Source organism: Trichoplax adhaerens, genomic scaffold (assembly GCF_000150275.1).
Source record: "Trichoplax adhaerens TRIADscaffold_7 genomic scaffold, whole genome shotgun sequence".
NCBI lineage: Eukaryota > Metazoa > Placozoa > Uniplacotomia > Trichoplacea > Trichoplacidae > Trichoplax > Trichoplax adhaerens.
In genome coordinates, this window is record NW_002060949.1 from 1,010,575 (window position 1) to 1,033,782 (window position 23,208).

The window sequence follows — 23,208 nt, forward strand, 5'->3', positions numbered from 1 at the left end:
GTATATCAGTTGGATTGTTTAGAGATTGCTGTCTAGCAGACAGATATCTCGCCTTGATTCTTACCCCCTCCTGCCTATCATTATTGGCGAAGATTAGATTTAATATGCAGAAATATTTACTAGCAAAGTAAAAACATCTCGCATAAGAGTTTATGGAATATTATTATAGTAATGCATTATATCGGAACATTAAATTAGGAATGAATTACCAGGTTTTTCATTATTAAAACATTTTACTTTCCTTAAAATCATTGCATAGAGTAATAAAAGTTACAGTAGTATACAAAATGAGGCATTTCATTCATAGTAAAAGATGCTAAGTTTTAAAATCTATCGCTCATTATTTATACTATTGAAAATAACTTTAAAATTATATGATTGATTTAAATCTGAATGCATGTGTAAAAGACAACTACAGTAACTACGGACATGTTATACGAAGATACTTTCAGATTGAAACTTAATCAATACGCATGTAACGCCTAACATTTGATCTTATAGTTATTATGAACAGCTCTTATATTTTCAGAGATAATTTCAAATATATGATCGTTCTAAGATAGTAATTTCTTGACTATCCCAGACAAGTCAATTTACTGTCTTTGTGATCATGTAACCATTAATAGATGCTTCGGATATTGATATGAAACATCATTAAAATTAATGATGGCTGTATTTTAGTTAGTTAATAACTTGGATTTTATTCACCTTTAGCTTAAAACGTCGATATAGCTTTAGTCTTGGTATTAAAATTGGGTAACTGCAATGGTGAATTTTTTTAATTTATAGGTTTTTCTATAATTGGTTGTTACTATATCCCTATTACCGGTTAGATGACCCAGTAACTCGTAATTACGATGTGACTCAAAACTGATTAAAATCACTATTATTCTTAGAATGTGAAATTGGAATAGTACTGTAATAGGCGAAGCAAAGTCCGCTATCGCTAAGATCTAGAGGATTACTAAATTAAAACTATGGCTGTTGAATTATTCAAATATCCCGCTGTTGAGGTCATTATTGTACAATGCTTCAATCGATAATAGTTTTGGATAGTTACAATGCATCAATTAGTATAATTGTATCCCTTAATTCTTACATGGACTATTTTAAAACTATGATCATTGTGTTGCTGCAGTTAGTGATAAAAATTTAAAACCAGCATTTCTTCATCAGACACATTCTAAGATAATTCGATGTTTTGTGTTCGTGTGTTATTAACATCAATTAAAAATTTTAAAATCCGATTGAATTTGTAATACACAATAATTAAAATGTTAAGTATGACTCATCGTGGTTAAAAACTAATTAAATTCTTTCTATTATGAAATCCTGCACGAGACAGAACAAGTCTCTCACTTCATCAAATAACAGGATTATAAATTCCTATGACTAATTCAGTTTTATTATTAATTGACGGAAACCTCGTATTTAATTAGTCTTAAAATACGCTGTTAAAGTATTAAGTGACTCAGCATATCGCTTAAATCCAGTTAATTACTGCAACTACTCATTCAAGACAAGAATGTTGCCTGACCGTAGTTAATTCATTTCATGAGATTACAATGTCCTTTAAGTGCATATCTCGACTTAAAATCACATAGATACTTAAGGACAAGTGAAGTAGGCGGTAGCATTGTTCATATTTACGATTTATTTTGCGAAATTGTACCTTATTTATTGGGAAATCTCTATTCTAGTTTACGTGATAGAATGTAGAGCAAGAACGACGTTGAAAAAGAAAATTCTGACTAAACTAGTAGGAGTATGAACACTTAATATTGTTATGTCCTTGGGCTATGTCAAAGACTATTCGATTTTTTTCTAGTAGTCCATGGCTTTGCCATAGTCTTAGTATACAAATATCGAGTAGAGTGACATCTCAACTGTCAGTGATAGCATTGGCTATTATGAACTATATAGATATAGTATCTGGTAGTCCATGGTTATAGATACGAACACTTGTGTATATGTAGAACTTCCCAGAATTTTCTTTCCTTGTATATGTGGTGATAAATATCAATAAGTTCTAAAACATTACATAAAAGACTATATATGAGTATACTGTATATGTATATTGCTGAGGTACTATTCTTTTAATTCATACTTATGGGTCGTATGTTATGACTATCAGTATTGGTATAAGCCTTAGTAAAGTATTACGATTTGCTAATCCGCTCTCCTTCTCTTCTGCTGCATTTACTGTTCACTGACAGAAATATTATAGTTCATGGCAGCTAAATGATGCAAATAGTTTTATGAGATAATATTCAAATTATTCAGTTACAATAAGAAGCACATGTTTTGTAGCCCTCATAAATCATATTTTGATGACTTACGAAAATTCGTAAGTGGCTTACATACTGCAATTTTTACTTTGATAATCACTTAACATCTTTATTCCTATTTTTAGGTAACAGTTTTTTGATCCATTAAGAACAATTTTACTATATATTTCTTCAATTTGAAACATGCATATATTATGTTAATCGAAAATATAGCACATTAAAGCCAATAAAATCATGATCTAATCAAGGATGATAGTATCTAACTATTCTGTTCATTAAAATTATCTTTCAATTATGTATCATTTCAAGGTATCTAAACGAGACCCTTAGTATTACCGTTACTAAATCAATTGGATCAAATAAGGTACTGTCATCCATATCACTGTTTCAATATCAATTATAGCGAAAACTCTTCAGAGAAAATTGCTTTTCTAAATATTACCATGACGAATCTCCTATTTTTTCTAGTACATCATTAACATTAACCTAGCCACTGTTATTCAGCTCCAACCATTCACCTTACTAGTATGATTTTTCTGTATACAGAACTACTGATTTGAGCTGATGTTTGCTCAAAGACATAAATGCCGAATACCATTCCCAATCATAACTCGCAAATGCAGTACAGCTAAGAAATTTATTGCCTCTATAGATAAAACAAAATTTTACACTATATTTAGCGTAGCTTTTCAATAGTTAGAACTCGAAGAATTTATTTTCCATCGTAAATGATTATTTGATGCTTCTAGTTCTGTAACTATCATAAGTATCTTTGACCTTTAATAGATCTTGTCATGGAGCCCAATATTGTTTCCATTAGGGCCGAATTGGCCTGTGTTTCTAGTAATTCTAAATCATATCAAAATTTGCGTAATATACTTAATGTTGAAATAAAATTGGTTTGAATTATGTAGAGTGGATTATATCTTGTTAGACTTAGCTAGATCAATTACATATTTCTATATTACGCGTCGCTAAAATCTAATAAGCTGGAAAAAATATAGCAGATTCTAAACTACATTTGCATAATGCTATTGTTGGGATAAGACGGACACTATCATCTAGATGGAAATTACCGTCGGTTGATTTCTTAATTAATGAAATGTATGGGACAATTAATATTGATAGACGGTCGGATAAAAGAACTGAGAAGAAAGGATGGAACTGTTGTTATACCAATTAATTGCATTATTAGCTTCTATGATGATCTCATTAGTGTTGAATATATAGTAATGGGAGGGAAAGGTTATCCACAAACTTGACAATACAGCACTTGATTTCTTTATTTTTGTTATAAGTGCTAAAAAAATGTGTAAATGAGTTCGCTATAATGAGGTTCATCCATTGTTTACTAATGACTCTGCTTGGGTAATGTAAATCCGGAAATGAAAATATCACCTGATGCAGCTTGCCAATCTGATTCTTGCATGATCTCATAAATTAAATTGTTAATCTCTATAGGAAATCATTACTCTATTAATGTGATTCAATACTTAGCCATACGTAAAGAGAGTAACTCCGTTTTAAAGTTTCCAGTAATTCAAGATCCAGCTAAATACTCTTCTGCAATCCCTTCTAATTAATTTTAGAGTTCTGATAGTAAAACATTTTACGACATAACTAATGCCGCGTCAGGGGGAAATTAGATAATATAGGCTTTACTGTATGCTTAGGATATCATCTAGAGTAGTTATTATTACCATGCAAGTATGTCCCATAACGAGGGCATATCACCGACAAATAAGTAAGCGTATTTTCAAAGATGATATTAGGATATATTCGCAGATACGTATTAAGTCAAGATTGAGTCATTGACACTAGTTCATATTTATCATTATCTTTACATTTACACTTTAACACTGTGTAAAATTAGCGTTCCTTTGAATGTATCTCGATAGTGTTCTCGGTACCTTTAATCTAAACCTACAATCTTTAAACAAGATTGTTGTCACGTTATGATGAAAATCATCTTTGTTAGATTGCTACCGTACCGTACAATTACAAATCAGCTTTTCTTAATCTTCGAGTATCAAATCGTAGCAAAAAATACATATTACCTCATGAATTGAACGTCAGCATAAGTTTTGTGATAGATAAGTTGCCTGCACTTCTTGATCTGTCATGTAGGAATTACGTGCCTAAAATTATAGCCTTAGGTATCCAGTAAAATCAACGTTATAGTTAGTCGCAATTTTCACATAATACAAGCTCAAATTTCATGAATTTTGTTTGTAGTGATAGGCGAGTGTCCGAAATTTTTCTGAAAATTACATGGAATGTAAAGAAAAATGAAGTAAATTAGTTTTATTTGCCAAATGATATACAGTACAGTGTGGCATCTGTATTTGTGCAATCAAAAGTAGATTAATAAAGACTTTCATTAGAAATGCACTATTTTCCGTATTTCGCTAACTGTAGCTGAAACGCAATAAATTTCTTAATTAAAGCATAGAATTTAAAGAACCCATTTTTCAAAAGGGATATACATTCCTTTTCACTTCTATGTACTATACATAATAGTAAAATTTTAAAGTTAATTACCATTTTTTATCATCAATGAAAGAAAAGTCAAAAACATATTCAAACACTTAGCCACGTAGCAAGTAATCAAAACTTTTACCACAGAAGCCGTATCCTAATTACTAATCGGCAATACTGTGTCCTAGAGTCTGGCAGCAATCATTTCTCATCAAACGAATATAAGATAATTAGCACTTTGCCATTGTATTGCATGTTATATTAGCGTAAGTTATAGTATCAAATAAAATAAATAAAATCAGGTGAAAGCAATTCTATACTCGTATACCTACCGGCGAGGAATGATTCATTTTGTATCTACTAACATCATTAGCATTGGTTGATTGATTAATTAAACAACATTAGAGCTTACCTAACCTCTTCCAATGTGGTCGATATCATTACTGAATCACGATTTTTCTTTTATAATCTCATAGAGCGTGACAGTAGGTTCTACCTAATAAAATCAATAGCAAAGATGTTGATGAATAGTTCTGCAAAAATTAATAGTGCTATTGATCTTATGTATACAATGTCTGCAGTAATGGAATAGCAAGCACATTCTGAATATAGTTGTCATGAAGGCATGATCAATGCTGCTACTATTAATCGTTAAATAATTATGCAATGTTTTCTAGAGCTCACGTTGGAAACGCCATAGGCTATCAATCATCCGTATGATGGCATCCTTCTGTTGCTTGAGTTCAGAGATGTCAACTATAGCTAAATTCGTTAGAGACGACGCAAGAAGTTACTGTAGAGTAAACTTAGTGCTTAGTCTCTAAAAATTAAAAATTAATCGTGTTCCATAAAATTACACTGATAGCAGCAAAGAAAAGATTATATAAAATATATATAATATATGGTCATGCAGAGAAAATCTTTTGTCATACAGTAAATCAAATTATACCTCATACTCTCAATAATCTAACTGTATTTCGATAGAATATTGGCATACTGCTAGCATAAAGCTTTATGGCAGGACGATAATAATGTAAACCTTGTTAGTTTTAGTGCTAAGGATAATTTGAAAGACCTTAAGTGATCAGCATCTTCTGAGCCTTTTTCAAACCCAATACATATAAACATCTTTGAAATTGTGTTAAAGAGTCCGATCAAAAGGTCAAATATTATTATCACTATTACACTTCTAGCGGACATTAGTCTCGTTGCTTGTTCCTCAATATATGTGTGATCAGATATAGTAGTTTCTAAATAGACGCCCTTGAGGAATTATTACAGTAGATAAAATTCTATAATTCTATCATGACATAATCATTAGCAATAAAATTTGGGTTGCAAATAGTAACATCTAAGTCGTCATCAGTAATGAATTTTAAAAGTAGTGAACAATATTATTTTGCATTTACTGCTACCATAGTGTAAAATTGACAACAATTTTGTGATCCTAACTGTAAATATCTTTGACCAAAAGAAATCTTGATTCACTTCCGTAATATTTGTTAAATTTTTTCGCGAATTTCCCATTCGATAACAGAGATTAACAGAAATAATTAATTGCTTTATTATATTCGCAATAGTAATTATCAAATTCAACGTTAAACTTAAAAACTACTAGTACTAAAATTAAATGATCGTGTTGAGGTTTGGTTAATTTCAGAAATATTGCAGTATTAAATGGAACTTTTAGCATAATTTATGAAGAAATAAAGTTTGGTATTAGCTGCAATAATTTATATAATGTTGACAATACTAATACTGTCCTCAAAATCCGTGATTTGAATTACCCTAATTGCGACCATTACCGACATTTCACAAGGCCACTGTAATTAAAGCAACTGATGTTAGGTTCTTACTAATAAAGCAATACCGTATCCTAAAATGCCTTACAAAAATGATAATTTATCTAGATCATCGTTATCTAACAGGTAGACAGTATACTATTTTATACCGTATTATCCTTGATTTTCTACCGGCAGCTTCATGTCGAAATAAATTTAGGTATATTGATAGAATTTTCTCGTAGCATTGTGATCTATTAATTAAGATAGAACAGTGACTGAAGTCAGACTGAATCCTTTCCTTCTTATCACAATCAGTTTTTATAACACAATTATCTTTAAACTTATTCCATGGCAGTACATTGAGTGTTTAAGCTGTATTATTATTTGAATTCTCAGTTGACTCGTCTTATAAAAGTCGTGAATTCTGTCTCTATTTAAAATTAAAATCTCTTGGTAGCTTCAAAAATCTGAGCGACATAGCAATTATGTAAACCATTTTATTGTACTTTGCGGTCTATGATATTTTTTGATGGCATGAGGGTAGTTGATTGCTGCTGTTGCTAGAATATTGTTTATCTATAGCATTTAATCGATATATTTTCCAATGGATATTGAATTTAATATTACTCCATGCTGATTTTACAACATAAGTCCAATTGTATCAAATTCTCGCCAAGGACGCATAAATCGAATCAATAATTCTTAAAGTAATGAATTTAAAATTTATAGTGTATAATATCAAATGTTACGGTCACTTCTCTAGTCCATACATTTAAATTAACTGAGAATTTCATTTTAAAAAAATTTAATAGATTTGATTACTTAAAAGCGAAGTGAAAGAAAGCTTTAGGGTATTCAATCACATTGAAAAAATTATAGAGAAAAAAATATTATGTAATTCCTTTTAAAATATGATTTGAAAAGAGATGTGGGATATAATATGGCAGGGTCTATTGCAGCAGAAAGCCCAATAAAGCGTTCGTTTAATAAACAGTTCACCTGCTAATAGCAAGAAATTTCCATTTAGGGCATAATGCAAGACATATGTTCTTATATTTTAAAATGAATAATAAAATACGATCGAGTAGATGTAAAGATGAAATAGTCGTTAAATAGCGAAAGCATCGACATCACAGGGAAGACAAGCTATTTAAATTGTAAGCTAGTTATAAGATTAAATTTGTTATCATTGATATCAAAATTATCCAATTATCCAATATTTGTTGTGTAAGAGCAACAAATACTGCTCTTAACTTTAGACTTTATTGCTATATTGCTTTATATGAACATCGATTTATTCTGTACTTTGAACTATTGAATGGCAATAACGATCAAATGAATTGCTTTCAGTACGATAAACTTTTGATCGATATCGACAAACGTTAGTCATTACTATTGGCCTTAGCTTGACTATCTTACCCTACTTTGATCATCCCCTGAACATTGCCAGACACGTTCTCACAGCATCATGGTTGCCAGTAATCATTTGATCTGTGCGATGGTGTCGGCAAAATTCAAACAATCATATGGTAGTGTAAAACGATTCAAACAAGGTCTACTATAAGTTTATACTAATGCTAGTAGCGCATATAAGGCAACCAAATATATCGATTTATTTTCCATCCTGGTGATTGATGAATGAAAATGATACAAATAAATTCGTAGCACGTAAGTGCATATATAATCTTTTGTTCGAATTTTTAAAACCATGCAGGTCATTTAATCAATCAATTGCCTAAATTTTGATAAAAATAAGAGGAAAGTAACTCTGCCAATTGCGAAATATAATGGATATCTGATTGAATTATTTTATATACAAGTATATGAATATCTTAATGAGTTTACTAGTCTTTGTTAAATTTGACATTATCAGGGCAGCTATAATCATTGGTGAATTATTAATTTGATGATTCATCCATTGTAAACTACTACTGCGTAGTAACTGATTAATATTTCTGAATTATTAATTTATCCTGCATGATCATGCCACGGGATTAACCATGGGACAAATGAATGTTACCACTAGGACAGTTTTATCCTCGTGTATCGATATCATCTTATTTACTTCCAATAACTCTGTATAAATACCGTACTGAAAAGAAATGATATTATCTCAATTTCTGTTAGTACGCACGATGCAATATTTTTAAAGTTGCATAATAAAGAAGAAAACTGAAACATTAATGTTATATTAATCGATAATGTTGACAGAATTAGTCATCGTTAATGTTTTATCATGTTAATCCATGATCGATTGACTGATTGCATAAAAATTGATCTTAAAGATTAAGTGGGTGGGTAGTAAATCAACAGTTGAACAATAGCGATGGAATGAGAGGTAAGTGTCTATCAACCTCAGCCTAATACTAATAATCCCACATTAATAAGAAAGACAATTCTTAACTTATGATATCATTCTTATTTTTATTGATTACTTAGTTGCAACATAATGAAAAATTATATTATTACTACTATAGCTAGAAGGATGATGCCATCTGCTATATATTTACTTAACTAATCTCAAAGACACTTCTACCGCTAGGTAACAGTATTTCTGTGATATCGATCCTATGCTGATAGGAGTGTATTCAATTATTATATCAATTTAGGATTAAAAATATACGAAAGAGTAATCAAACCTAAATATCACTAAGAAAAAGAATTTCCTAACGATCCATGTGCCAAATAAGATTGTCTATAGAAACAGCCTATTATAAGCGCTTACTTTGTGATAACACGGTATTTCAGTATGATATGTACTTTTAATATTCGTATATGCCGCTGTGATACAAGAATAAATGGCATTTTCACCTATCAACTCCTTAAAGCTACCGCACTAGTCCATAATATACATATAATAAAAGCACGCGATAGATTAATGGCTATTTAGATGCAAGAAAGGTTCATTTCTCACGATAAGTACGTACAATAAATGGAAATGTAAACTCATTGAGGTCATAACAACACAAAATCAGAGCTTAACAATTCGTCTCCATAGTATGTTCAGGTTTACTGTCCAATTGATTTAATCATCGTTAAATTACACCCCTATCCTTCTAGAATTTATCATAGGGCAATTAATCAATTATGATTTCCTGTAACGTAATTGTGTACAATCTTTTATTGCTACTATCAAAACAAAGTGGCAGAGAACAACAGCCGACTACTCTATGCCATAGATAAATTACAATTAACAAATAATAAGTAGAATAGATGTATCCGATTTAATAGAATTGCCAATCAGAAAAGCAGAGCTAATACACAACGAAATTTATTATTATTTACTCTGATGTTTTGAAATGATAAATATATGGTAATGTTTAAAAAATGATGATCTAGTTCAATACTAAGGTATCCTTTTATGCAAAACATTTGATTGTTATCGAATAAATCAATCATGCAATCGATGATTCATGCTAACAATTTGTTATGTAATTGCACTCTGATAGCAACAATTAAATGATATAGGCATATGACTTGCGAATTAATGGAATTTTTTCAAGTTTTTCTTTGCTATTTTGATGTTAAAGTCAAAAGAAGGGAAATTATCTTTGTTAAATGTCAATTAAAGCTGATTAAGTTCATAATTAACATTTTTAGTATGAATAAATTGATTTAATTTAATTCGATCGTAAAACGCCTCAAATTAAAATACTAGCGATCACACAAATCCACTGCTAAATCTAATGTATCATCATTTGAAATCTGTCATGACAGAAAACCTAGTTTTTACGTGATTCACTGTATTTCGTGTTGTATCTAAGGGACCTAGAAGTCCATGTTATGGATCATATCATGGATAGCTATATTATCGTAGTTGCGCTATCAAATTATGAATACGTGAATTGCCTATGTCTCGCTATCCATATTTTAGAATAGCCAACATATTTACAACTAATACTAACTGGTAATACAAATAAAAATAATATTAGGTGGTTTTCGAATGTATCTCAAGAAAATAAATCTATTGAAGGTGCTAAAGAAATAACAAGAAATCAAAATATCATCATTTTTAATTTCTAGCCTAACAGTTTCAGAAAATGGCAGGCATAGTTTCAAAGTTTAATATTTTGATTAGTATAATTATTGTATTATTGATAGTTTGTATGCTCAAAATAAGTTTGGCAAACAGATTAAGGAACAATATTCAAATCTATGTCAATAACATGTATTCTTGCAACTGTATACAACAATCTTATTGACGTATTAATCATCACATTGATTTTTGAAATTGCCGGTATCAGAATAATCCGTTTAATTTTGTTTCTATTATGCAATTTATTCCAAATTCAGTAATTAAAATACTAGCTTAAACTTTACGCTCTAAGATCTACCAAGGAATTGTTCAGGGAAATAGCCTTGGATATACTTCTAATTATCAATAAAAAAAAATACGACATTAAACTTTCAAATAATTGTTATTATGAGCGTTCTGAAATATTATTCAGGTTGTTTTATATTACTCATTAATGTTCAGTCTGTTAAGAAGTAGGTATTATTATTATAAGTAATAGCTCAATAAAGGAATCAACTTTTGTTTTAAAAAGCTACTTCCATTCTATTATATTCAAAGTGGATAGTAAAGGATCGGAACAGGAAGTAAAAGTCGACTTTTGATACACCTCAAGATTTACACCCACCCTCTGATAAATAGAAGAATGGGAAGCTTAAAAGAGGAAGAATTTAACCTGGATAATTCAGGCGCCTGGTACTATTTAAAGATATTTGATGTGAATAAACTGATCAAGTGATCATTCTATCACATTATTGTAAAGGTAGTTTTATTCAATGGCAACAATTCATATTTTTATCGTCAAAGAGCCCTTTAATAAATATGATTATTGTCTTTATCTTTTGCAGCATGGTAGCTGAAGGATATCTTTTCGAGCCTGTAAAAATAACATCCGAATGCCAACCTAATCAGATTGTAATGAAGTTTAAAAAGTTCCGCATTATAGAATAAATTGGTTATCATGATAGTAGTTTCGTAGTATCATAGATACAAAGGTTACTACATAAGTTTTAAAAAGTAAATTAAAATGAAATATGACTGGTGTTGATAAGGTAGATATATCGAATTAGTAGAACAGCCAAGTGCTAAAGTTATCTAATGTTAATGATATTTCATTAATTAATCAAAAATTGTTCAAATCCTGCTACGCATATAACTACTATCCATTTGATGTATTTTAGTCCACTTTATTGGTCTATGCAGTATAATTTATATCATGCAATATGCCAATCATGCAGTTAATTAATTAATCATTATGTAATACAACTGTTGGATGAATCATTGTTTGTATTTCGTTTTAAATTTAGATATTTTTAAATATATCTAGAAAACTTTTGATGCCTTATAAAAAGACGTCATCTACCGATATGAGGGTTAATAAAGGAGTAAGCTGAAGTCGTAACACCAAAATAATAATTAAAATAATGGTAAATGGTAACTTTACAACTTCATTTTATATCTACGTATGTTGATTGAATATTTTAAATTTTTAAATATTAGATTATTCCCCAAAATTAAATGGCCTTGTTTGTCTTTACTATACAAGAATATGTGACTCATCGCATTTTTATCTTTTCTTATATGTTAGAATTTATGACCATTTCTACCAAATAAGAATTCAAACGATTTATGAAAGTTGCACTTATTATGACAATTCAGATTACGGTACCATTAGCAATTCTTATTTTCGCAACTTTATCTACTGTTCACATTATAGCACGCACCTAAAATAAATATCTAAATCCATTATGCTAAATATAAAGCAATGGAGTTAGAATTACATAACACATTATGAATAGCTAGCGCTAATATATCTTATCGAATTTCATTTAATGAAAGCAGTTAAAGCTCCCAGTCAATTAAACAATGTAGTATAAACATTTTAAATATTACCTATTTCAGAAGATTGAAATAGGAAAAGCTTTATTTAGATGGAAGAATTTTACACTTATTGCTTCAATATTAATCCTTATTCTGACTACTGCATAGACATGCCAAGAAGATCATAATATTTTCTATATATAATTTAATGCAAAGGTCTTTTTAAAGATCTTCTGATCTTTAATTTTTATCCACGTGTAAATTGAACCCTAACCTCTCTCCATTAGTATCATATTTCTATAAGCAGTAAATTGAGAGTTTACTTTCGTTATAAAATAACCATGTAATGAAAAACCTTAATTAATCGCACGAAAGATTAATTTTTTATGAAATTTAGACTAGACTCATAATCAATAATCAATTAAATATATTTAATAATTCTAGACGTTAATATCTGTCTGGGATAAAATAATGATGAAATACGAAATAAACAATCCTACTGTATAGGGTATAGAAGGTATGCAGTATGAGTCATAGATATCTAATACCTATAGACGGTATCACGTTTAAGATGCTATAGTAATAAGTAAATTATATATAAATGATGGCATTCTTACTGGTTATATCACTAGCTTCGAGGTAAATTGCCATCGAGATAGTATTTTTCCATCCATATTAATCATGTCTTCTGCTGTGTCACTGTATGATATATATATATTTTACTTTCATAAAAAATGAAGTCGCCAACATTGAATAGTTAGTTATCATACCTAAGTACTGTAGTAATAATGCAACGTATAGATGATCAAACGATAGCTACAGTAACTGTCATCATCAACTCCAATTGTATGCCCTAGTATGTAATATATTGGATTTTTGAAATTTTTTAACGCCAAATATACTGTAGAGTCATCAATATTTTAATAATTATTACTAATATTAAATTATTGCTAATTTATCGTTAAGTAATTGTAGGCGATGGCTGCAATTAAATGATAGCATTCAATTGAATATATTAGGTCATCCTAAATTGAATTTAATATTATCTGAAACTATTGTGATTATGCAGACGACGCCACCTTATCAGTAAAATGATGATAAAACTAAAACTAATAGGTTTGAAGGAGGAAATAATAATCTAGATCAAAAATATATATGCCCACGCTTTAAGGTAAAAGAAGATAGCACTGTAGCATAAGCGCCCAACTGTCAAAATTATTTTCATCAATTATCTGCAATAAGATGATTAATCATCATCAATGTTAATAATTACAAATGCAAAGATGATTAAGAAACAAACTTAATTTGACATAACTGTTGTTACACCAACGTAATCCGTTGTCAGTCATGGTGGCCTATTATTACTGGTATATATAGACTACTGAAGCTGATATAGTTGATAATAGAATAACGAATTCAGAATTGATCTTCAAATTAGCCCCTCCTATCAATAAATCGACCTATATAATCATGTTTGTTTTACTATATTTTCCTTATATTTTATTGACATATAATCCCCAACTAAGTACGCCATGGAGTTGATTATATTATTAGTAGGGCGGTAAGAACACAGAAGATACAGCTCATCCAATCAAATGTGCTCTGCATAAAGTGTGACTGCACATTTTCTCAATATTTTCTAGTTGATGTAACGTTATCTTCCAACTTAGTCTACCAAAACAACATCTTTTAGTGTCTTGATTTGATAAGAAATGAACAACTCGACCTCACCAATGGAATAAAATTTAATACGTGAGGAAGTAAAAACAGATGATAGAAGATTGGCAGATTACTTACTATCTCGACCCATTACTTTTTCGTACACGTACCACCTGTCTCCTTATTCTCATGACCTCAGAGTAGTTATCTTATTGTTTCCAGCCTTATCACATGCAATTTAATAAATAAAATAGTATTGATGGCTGTCTTTAATGTAGATAAAGTGAGACAACAAAAATCTACTTAAGTAGTAAGAGTTGATTAATCAAACGCTAAACACCCAGGTAATCACATGCGCTGAAATCCGTCAGGTCTAAAGTACTGTAGTGTATGCACACATACGACGGAGTTAAAGTTGACACACCTCCTGTCCTACCTTGAAAAGAATAAGGTATAAACGATGCATAATAGTACCTAACTGTAAATTAACTCCCCTCCTTTCTCGTCATGAACTTACTGGCATTATTTAAACTGACAGATACAGTTTGCGATATATTTTCTAGCCTGTCTGGATTTTATGATAAGCAAGGGAGTTAATTGCTCTTGATTGATATTGTATCTCCCCCCTGCAGTGTCTACATGCTTGAATAATACAAGTTGACCAATGATGATGACATCGATCTAGATCTGATTGAGACAATTTTTTGTCGCTTCTGACTCTTTGACGTAACCGTATCAGTCATAGTGATTTAATTAATGTTTTAAGTAGGTAGACAGATACATTCGAATAAAAAGCTTAATATTTTATTGCGCGGATGAGACAGCAATAATAATAAATAATATAATCAATTCATCATTTTAGTTATCGTCGATTGTTCTATTTTCACTAAATTGTTAACTGTTGTGTCGCTAGCCCTGGCTGGAGTACCGTAATAACAAGTTATTTTTTAACTCTTTTCCAATAATATGATACCAATATAGTAGCATTTTAATCCTGTCAATGCGCTATTAATCATATCCTATCAACATCATTTTAAACAATTTCTTCAATTAATTCTAAATTACTATACTACTACTAGATAGTTAAAAAATATTTTTAATATAGCTTTTGCATTGATTCTCCATAATGGAAAATGAATTGAAGATCCTATGGCTGTCATTTAATATACGTTATCGAGTATAGATTAAAAAAAGTGAATAAAGATTGGCTGAAAAATGAATTCTTTGATGAAAAGTATTTTTCCACTAATTGACTGTACATCGATTATTGATGTCTGCAAAATTTTAACTTAGCTGTTAATAGTGTCGGTTGATAACGATCGAGGTTAAGATAGTCAATATTTCAACATAGATATTAAAGTCTATGCTTCATCATTGAAGTTTGTATTAGCTCAACATTTAATAATTGCATTGTTAATAAAGGTTGGAATATTGATTATTTTAATAATATCATCTCATTTAACTATCAATAGAATAAAATAGTGCTAAAAGAATAGACAACACTGCAAGAATCTATAGTAAATTCCATTGTTTTCATCGACAATAAACCTAACACAAACACAAGCTTATCACCAGCCGTGACTCAAAGTCTATATAAGCAGATGACATCGTGCTAATTAGCTCAACTTGCAAGTTTACACAGCATTGGATGAAGTCATTGCTTGATTTAGTCAGTCTTACACTATCAAGAACTTCCATTACAAGCCACTACCTAGAAGATAATTCTCATCGTACAGGCAAGGCAAACATTTTATAACTAATACTACTTCCTCAACATAGCCCCATTCCATTAAATCGATTTGGCCCATTTTCCACGCTCATCTTGAAGACTTTTCCTTCTACTTTCATCTCAGCTATCATTTTTTCTCCCTTGATCGTTTTTATCCAATTTGAAAAAGTACTGAATTAGAAAATCGTCTTCATAATCTAAGTTTTTTTTCCTTTGGTTACTTCCTCCTCAAATCTTCAAATTTGTGCGTGTGTGTTAGTGCGCGCTTGTTGCATCCAAATTCCTTTTTATTTCTATACCTAAACTTGTTGACAACACCTTACTAAGCATTTCAAAAGATATAAACTATCCCGTCAAATAGCGTTTTTTCTCCTGCTTTTATATAAGTCTATTCATATTGGTTGACTCTTGATCCCTTTGATTTCGTGCCGATGATGGTAGAAAAAATGCCTTTTACCGCTTATGTTGTCTTAGCCATGACGATAGTCTGGGCTACCACCTGTAACCATGTTGCCTTGTCGGCTTCGGTCAGAAATAATATACCTAAAGCTGGCGACAAGAACGCTCTTGGTGGTAAACTTGCAAATATGCCATTATTTCGTACATTGGATACTGATAACAGTGAAACTACCACAGATCAAAAAGATAAAACTGATGCAAAGGACGATGACAGCCTCCTTTCAGATCTTAGCAAAATCAATGTAACGCAATTTCGTATCGATAGAATTAAAGCTAAGATTCTACGTAAAATACGCTTAACGGAACCTCCCAAAGTTGGTGACGACTTACGTGATCGGGTAGTACCGAAACAAATTTTTAATTTAAACTATCAAGTTGAAGAGTCTCGTCACGATCCTGAAAATATGGATGAAACTGAATTCTACGGCAAAACAACTCAATTATTCGTTTTTGGTGAACACGGTAAGCCAAAAAATGATTTACGAGCATTTTTATACGCGTTACTTTCATTACTTATAGCTTCTCTCGCTGTTTTATCTCTAAATGCTGCAAATTGAGAAAATTAGCACAACATCACTTACGTCTATAGATGCGAGTATGTATATGTCATACAGTACGTACAGTAGATAAAGTTATAAATGTTGCCCTTGACATTTAATACCATACACATACGTACACATATAGGTTATAATGCTAATTTCAACCTAAACACTTTGCATACCAACGTACATGGGCAATATATGGAATAATTAAATTAAAAAATGGAATACTGTAGACATTTTATAGCATCTATTATTGTATTTCAACTTCGATAGAGATATGGATAACCATCAAATATTAAATCAATTTCATAAAGCTTCCTTTTTTACTTTCTGATTATTTTTTTCCGTATCTAATTACCGATTAATCTCTTGCGTTGAAACGATTACCGATTCAAAGTGACAACTAATAAGATTAATATTGAAATAGATAGTTCAATGCCGTGCCCAATCATTTTAACCTTATGAATAATCTATTATTGATTCATAACATTTTAAATTAGTAAAACAATACACCGCTGTTGTCTGTTTTTGTCTTGTGATAGGCTACAATCGAAATATTTATATGACGATAATTACGTTATAGTTAAGTAGTTTCAAAAAAGGGAGGATATTAAAACAAAGGTTATTACTGTAATATAAGATTAAAACTATGTAGATCTTAACTTTTACTAACAAAATACGTCTTAAAATAATGAAATCGATTTCATATGTTAAATTAATAGTCATGCACTAGTAGAGTTAACAGTTTGGAATGAGTTTCGATCAATTTTCTATTTACCTTCCATTGTGGCATTCATATACAGGAAAAGGAACAATTTCATTGATTTTTTACAGTACTTTTAGATAGCGGAAAGTAAAAAAATTACGCATGCAAGTTTTTTTGTTTTCGCAACGTTAGCCACAATATGGAGATTACAACTCAGAGGAGATGGCGCCAGTGGTTGTTACTGTTTTTTTAATTTTCAACATGTCAATACCACATCCTATTTTTTTATGCAATACCTAACTAGCAAGTATAATTGTTATTAGTCCAACTTAACCCTTTTCATTCAATCTATACAATTTCGCCATTTAAAGTTAGCGATTAGTACTGTTTCCACTAGCTGAATTGATATTTTCATCGTCGTAGCACGGACATCATATTCATATACGGATTCCTTACTTTATCCTTCTTTGTTGTCCTTTCCTCACTTCATAGTTCTTATTGATCACCATCAATTAATAGTATTAGAGTCAGGTCGTAAGTTATTAAAATTAAAATGATTTCTTAGCATCACTGATAGCGTTGATGTTCATTGACTTCTTTGTTTCACCTTCTCCTACTGATATCTCGATCACATTTCGAGTTACAGCTACGATAGTTGTGTTTCAATGTGAAGTTATTTGAATCGTGTTGCACGAGTTAGTTTGTACTTCTAGGCAAGAATAATATTTTAATCTTGAGATAACTTTATTCCATGATACTAATATCATGAATAATATTTTAATCTTGAGATAACTTTATTCCATGATACTAATATCATGATTGTATAGGGTACCAGCTCACATGTCTAAAGATAATCCGATTAAGTGGTTTATTTATCAAGTTGAAATAGTTTACTGTAAATGCCGACTGAATTTTTTATGACATCTTTTAACGTATACGGAGAATGAAACAATTCTTTTAATTGACAGTCAGGACAAATAAGTTAATCAATTAGACATTTTCACCCTCGTGCTATGGAATTCCTGATTTTTTCCCACCGATAATGACTTTTAAGAATCCTTCCAATCATTAATCCGTTCTTTTATGCTAATAGACGTTTTATAATCTGACTATACAGTAAATTTTAATCAAATAACACCTATGATCTTTTTCCCACGTATAATATTTTGTATTGGTTGAGGCAACAAGTAAAACTTTATGTTAATATTTGTTATCAATTTAGTGTATTGAATTTTTTGTAATTGACACCGTTGGCATGTTTTTTAGATGAATACTTCTTTAATTTATCAAATTAACGACGTTATTATAATAGAATCAATGTAAGCGAGCCTCTATTACTCGCCCTCTCCGCTGGAGATGGCGAACAGTGACAGTCTATCTCTTTTTTTTGCTTTTGTCATCATAATAGTCATTAAACAAAAACAACAACAACAACAAATATGATGAAATTAAATGATGCAAATTTGGATCCAAATGGCATAAAAAAATGAATTAAATGCTTTAATTAAGTTAAACTCGATGTGATATTGGTAGTTTAAGGTTCTAAGTTGAATAATTAACATTCCATACCACACCACATGTTGTTCTAATGTTCTATAGTTAAATCTTGATTACGCTGTTATTAATCAAAACATTATTCGAGTGGCACCATCAAATTAGCGGTACTAAAAGGTTAAGGTGGCGCACGACTATTGCATCTGATCTACTTACTGTCATGGAACTTCCTTATTCTATTCTTCATTTTCATACTAGCATATTACCCACATTTCTCTTTATTGTAAGAGCATACAGAGCGGAATCAAAAGAGTTTCACCTTAAAAAATAAGTTGTTGAATACAGTTCGCAAATAGGATACTAGTAGAGCATACTTCAGTACTTATTTCTTTATTACACAGATAGCCATAGCAAGTTCTAAGCTAAACAGATTAAGTGAAATTCTTCTTTATGCTATCTTTATTTTTATTTTTTTGAATCGGAGTAGATAAAATTCATTAGTCAATAGTTTGATAAAGTATAATGAGGCCAGTGGCGCCTTAACTTAATTGACAGACAATTTAATTCATAGTTGATACTTCACTTCATTATCCCTCATCCTTTTAAATACTAAATTGCTATTTAGAATCATTCTAAAAAATTTTTGACGTCATAAACTACGACAAACGATGACTTATTTTGACTACATATAATTATTTCAATTATGCAATGAAAATATGTTTAAAAATGATATTTTGCGCTATAATAAATTTAACTGGAACATTCGTTATTGTAAAATGCTAATTAAATCTGAACAACATTGGCTTAAAAGCTGCTATTTTTACCTTTAGACTAAATTTTTCTTGCTTTCTATTTATCTATTGATATCCTTTAGTAACAAAACACTGCAAGAAACATGCCTGTTTCGATTTTATATTCTCTCATCATCTCATGGAAAAGTTTATCTATTCAGCGGAATTATGGTTCTATCCAGTAACCAGCGAGAGCGAATTATTAAAGGTCTACCGTAATGATGCGAATGGTAAAACTTTTATCACATCCCGCTATTCCAATATCTCAAGATATAACGATGGATGGATTAACATCGATGTAACGTCAGTAGTTAAAAATTGGTTAAATGGTAATGAAGGTCTGTTAAATAGTATCAAGATTTCCTGCAAAACATGCAAAGACAAGGAAATCCCCTTTATTGGCACTACTGGTGCATTAAAACCCTTTTTATCTATTAACACAGCTAAGCCAAAATCAAATCCAAAATCGGGAATAGAGAATTTCTTTAAAAGCAGTAGCTTTAAAAGCAATAACTTTAAAAGCAGTCCAGTAAATGCATGTCGTAAACAATCAACTCATTGCTGCGTCGAAGAATTCTATATTAACTTTAAAGAAATTGGTTGGTCAGATTGGATTATATCACCTCAAGGCTATACTGCTAATTATTGTCGTGGCACATGTTTTGGTATGGATAGTTTTGGCTATCGGTTGAAAATTTTACAAAAGCTGTCAGAAGAAGATAATTCGCTCATTCCTTGCTGTTCACCCGGCAAAATGTCCTCGTTAACCATCATTTATCAAGATAGTAACGGCTATTTACACTCCGTTATTTTACCGAATATGAGAGTAGAACAGTGTCAATGTTTCTAGCCTATATCTTCAATCACTAATATAATGAACCTGGAAATTAGGATACACCATTAAATTTCTAATGTAATTTTTCTTTGATTTTTCCTTCTGACCTAAGTTTAATACAAATATCCGTTCTTGCAATTATGTCCATAGTAGAATTAAAAAAAATAGCTAATTCTACGAAAGAGTAAGACGAGAAATCGAAATGGTGAGTACAGCCTAAACATTTATACAACGATATCAAATTTAGTTATGCAGTGGAATATAATATAGCTGCGATAAAGAAGAATAATAAGAGAGAGGGCGAGAGAGAAAAAAAGAGGAAAGAAAGACAAAAGAGAGATAAAGGAGAATAGTTATTGCCGTCTCTGCAGTGAAAATTTTATTCTCCATCGGTAGATCTTAATCGCCATCAAGATATCCGATTACCCATATTTAATCACGTTAGTATATAAATGGTTAATAGGATTGCTATTTGAAGGAAATCTCTAAATGACTCCATATTTTCCAAGATAACTCTACGAGTTAATAATAATTTGCAAAACATTATGCTATGATAAATCAACACGCAACAAATTCTGCTGACAAAAGTAAATTTGTTTTCCTGGTTATATTTTAAACCTTCAATTATAACATAAGAAAAGAACACTAATAACAACTGCAATAGTGATATGTAACCGGTACATAATCAAGGCATTATTTTACTTCACTAGAAGATATGGAGAGAAGCTATAATAAATGTTGTATTCCGTACTAATTTTAACCGTCGGTATCTTGGTATGATATGATATTGTTGTTTTTTCATCATCCATCAATTTCAAGCTATGACGTCAAGAGCAAATATTGTAACCCGGTTAATCATGCCAATTCATGTTTAACGTTATATTCATTATTTTTTAAAAATAATTTCTTTTATTTGTTTCTAATTAAGGTTAAAAAGTCTTTCAATATCTTCAGTATGTTTTCTCATGATTGCCAAGTATCTACAATTCATGTTATCTTTTAAAAAGAAATCATGTTTGTTTCCTTCTGTCATGGAATAGATTGGAAGATGTTGATAAATAAGTTAGTTAATCAATCTTCAATTAACGGTGTTAATTAATTAATTAATTACGGTAATTAATTAATTCATTCTATTATTATCAAGCTGAATGCTGGCATGCCATGAAAGTTGTTGAATTTGTTTCAATTATTTTTCCGCCTGCATACTGCTTAACACCTAGTTAGCAACATTCTAGATTATAAGTTGCATAACTGTTTCTGAATTTTGGATTCATTTCAGTTCTATGTATTCTAATTATTCTTAATAATTAATATTAAAAGGTATTCTTAAGTTTCAGCATGATCGATAATGATTAATATCTTTGACGTGAAAATGATAGAATTGCTATTTGGCAATTTTTCATCAATACAATGCAATTTAAAAGCTATTACCTTATTTAAATAACATTTGAATCAATTCTGCCATGCTACATGTTAAGAAATTATAAATTTGAAGATTCGCCATCTTATCATGTTATCATGTCCTAATATTTGCTCATCCATAGATCTTGCATGAATGAAAGCATTGTTATTCGCCATTTTCTACAAGTGAAAACTATTCTTGAAATTGATTTAACTTTCTGCCTTCATTTCTATTTGATTCCACTGATAATAATTATAATCTAATTGCAATATTATAACCGGTATTAATAATCTATTATAGCAATGATTGCTGTTATTCCTTTCATAGAGGAAGATTGTAAACAATAAGATGATAAGTTTGAATTATTTCTTTCTCGCCAGGCGTACATTTATATCATACAGGGTAATGCTGGTTTTACCTTTAGGTGATTACTAATCATAACCATTTACTAACTTTATTCGCTATACTACACTCGTATTTAGAACTGCTACCGTAAAGCTTTTTTGTTTTATTCTTGTCTACTTATAGTGATATTTAAAGAGTTATTACATTTATCTCATACTATCGCTATTGTATCAATTTTATTCAGTGGTCTTTATTTGATCAAAACACTTGAGTATTGACATGGCTCGCCATTATGATGGCCGCAACAGAATGTATTCCTTCTTTAGCATGTACTCATTCACTTTTATTTGATATCATGCCTATGTAAGTTTAGCATTACTTCCGATAAGTGAAAAGTTTACTATTGTAAGCAATTCAAGAAACTTGTAATATGTCCGTGTTGATTATTATGGTTTGAATAGTATTCTAAGCTATAAGCTGTTTAATATCATAGCTGTGCTAATTTATCAATAATTACATGGCCTTGATTTACTATTATCACTATAACCGCTACATAAATGTACTTTATTAATTTTTTTACCTCTCTCATTACCATTCCTGTGCCTTTTCTGATTTCATTACATCCTATAATTGGATTCATCTGATCTGATACTGATCACTATTATGATAATATCAAATTATTTGATAACATTTTTAATTGATAATTGTATTTACATGATGATATCGAATCGGTTAATGCCAATAATAGTTCCAATAAAGGTTTCCCATCTAATGGAAGATTGTATTAAAAAACCTTTGTCTTACAGTAATATGTGTATAATCCTTTCAAAGCAATTCGGGTAGCAATTCTTACGGTTGATACG

At 30.3% G+C, this 23,208-nt stretch overlaps 2 protein-coding genes across 2 annotated transcripts; both read left to right on the forward strand.

Moving 5' to 3' along the window:
- Nucleotides 1-16,217: 16,217 nt before the first annotated feature.
- TRIADDRAFT_57876 (uncharacterized protein) lies at nucleotides 16,218-16,787 on the forward strand (the record flags this gene model as incomplete). Its single annotated transcript, XM_002113904.1, has 2 exons — nucleotides 16,218-16,692; nucleotides 16,750-16,787. The coding sequence occupies 2 exons, from the start codon at nucleotides 16,218-16,220 to the stop codon at nucleotides 16,785-16,787; spliced, it is 513 nt and encodes a 170-aa protein (XP_002113940.1).
- Nucleotides 16,788-19,902: 3,115 nt separating this feature from the next.
- TRIADDRAFT_57877 (uncharacterized protein) lies at nucleotides 19,903-20,613 on the forward strand (the record flags this gene model as incomplete). Its single annotated transcript, XM_002113905.1, has 1 exon — nucleotides 19,903-20,613. One exon carries the CDS (start codon nucleotides 19,903-19,905, stop codon nucleotides 20,611-20,613), a length of 711 nt encoding a protein of 236 aa, XP_002113941.1.
- Between the last annotated feature and the right edge of the window lie 2,595 nt (nucleotides 20,614-23,208).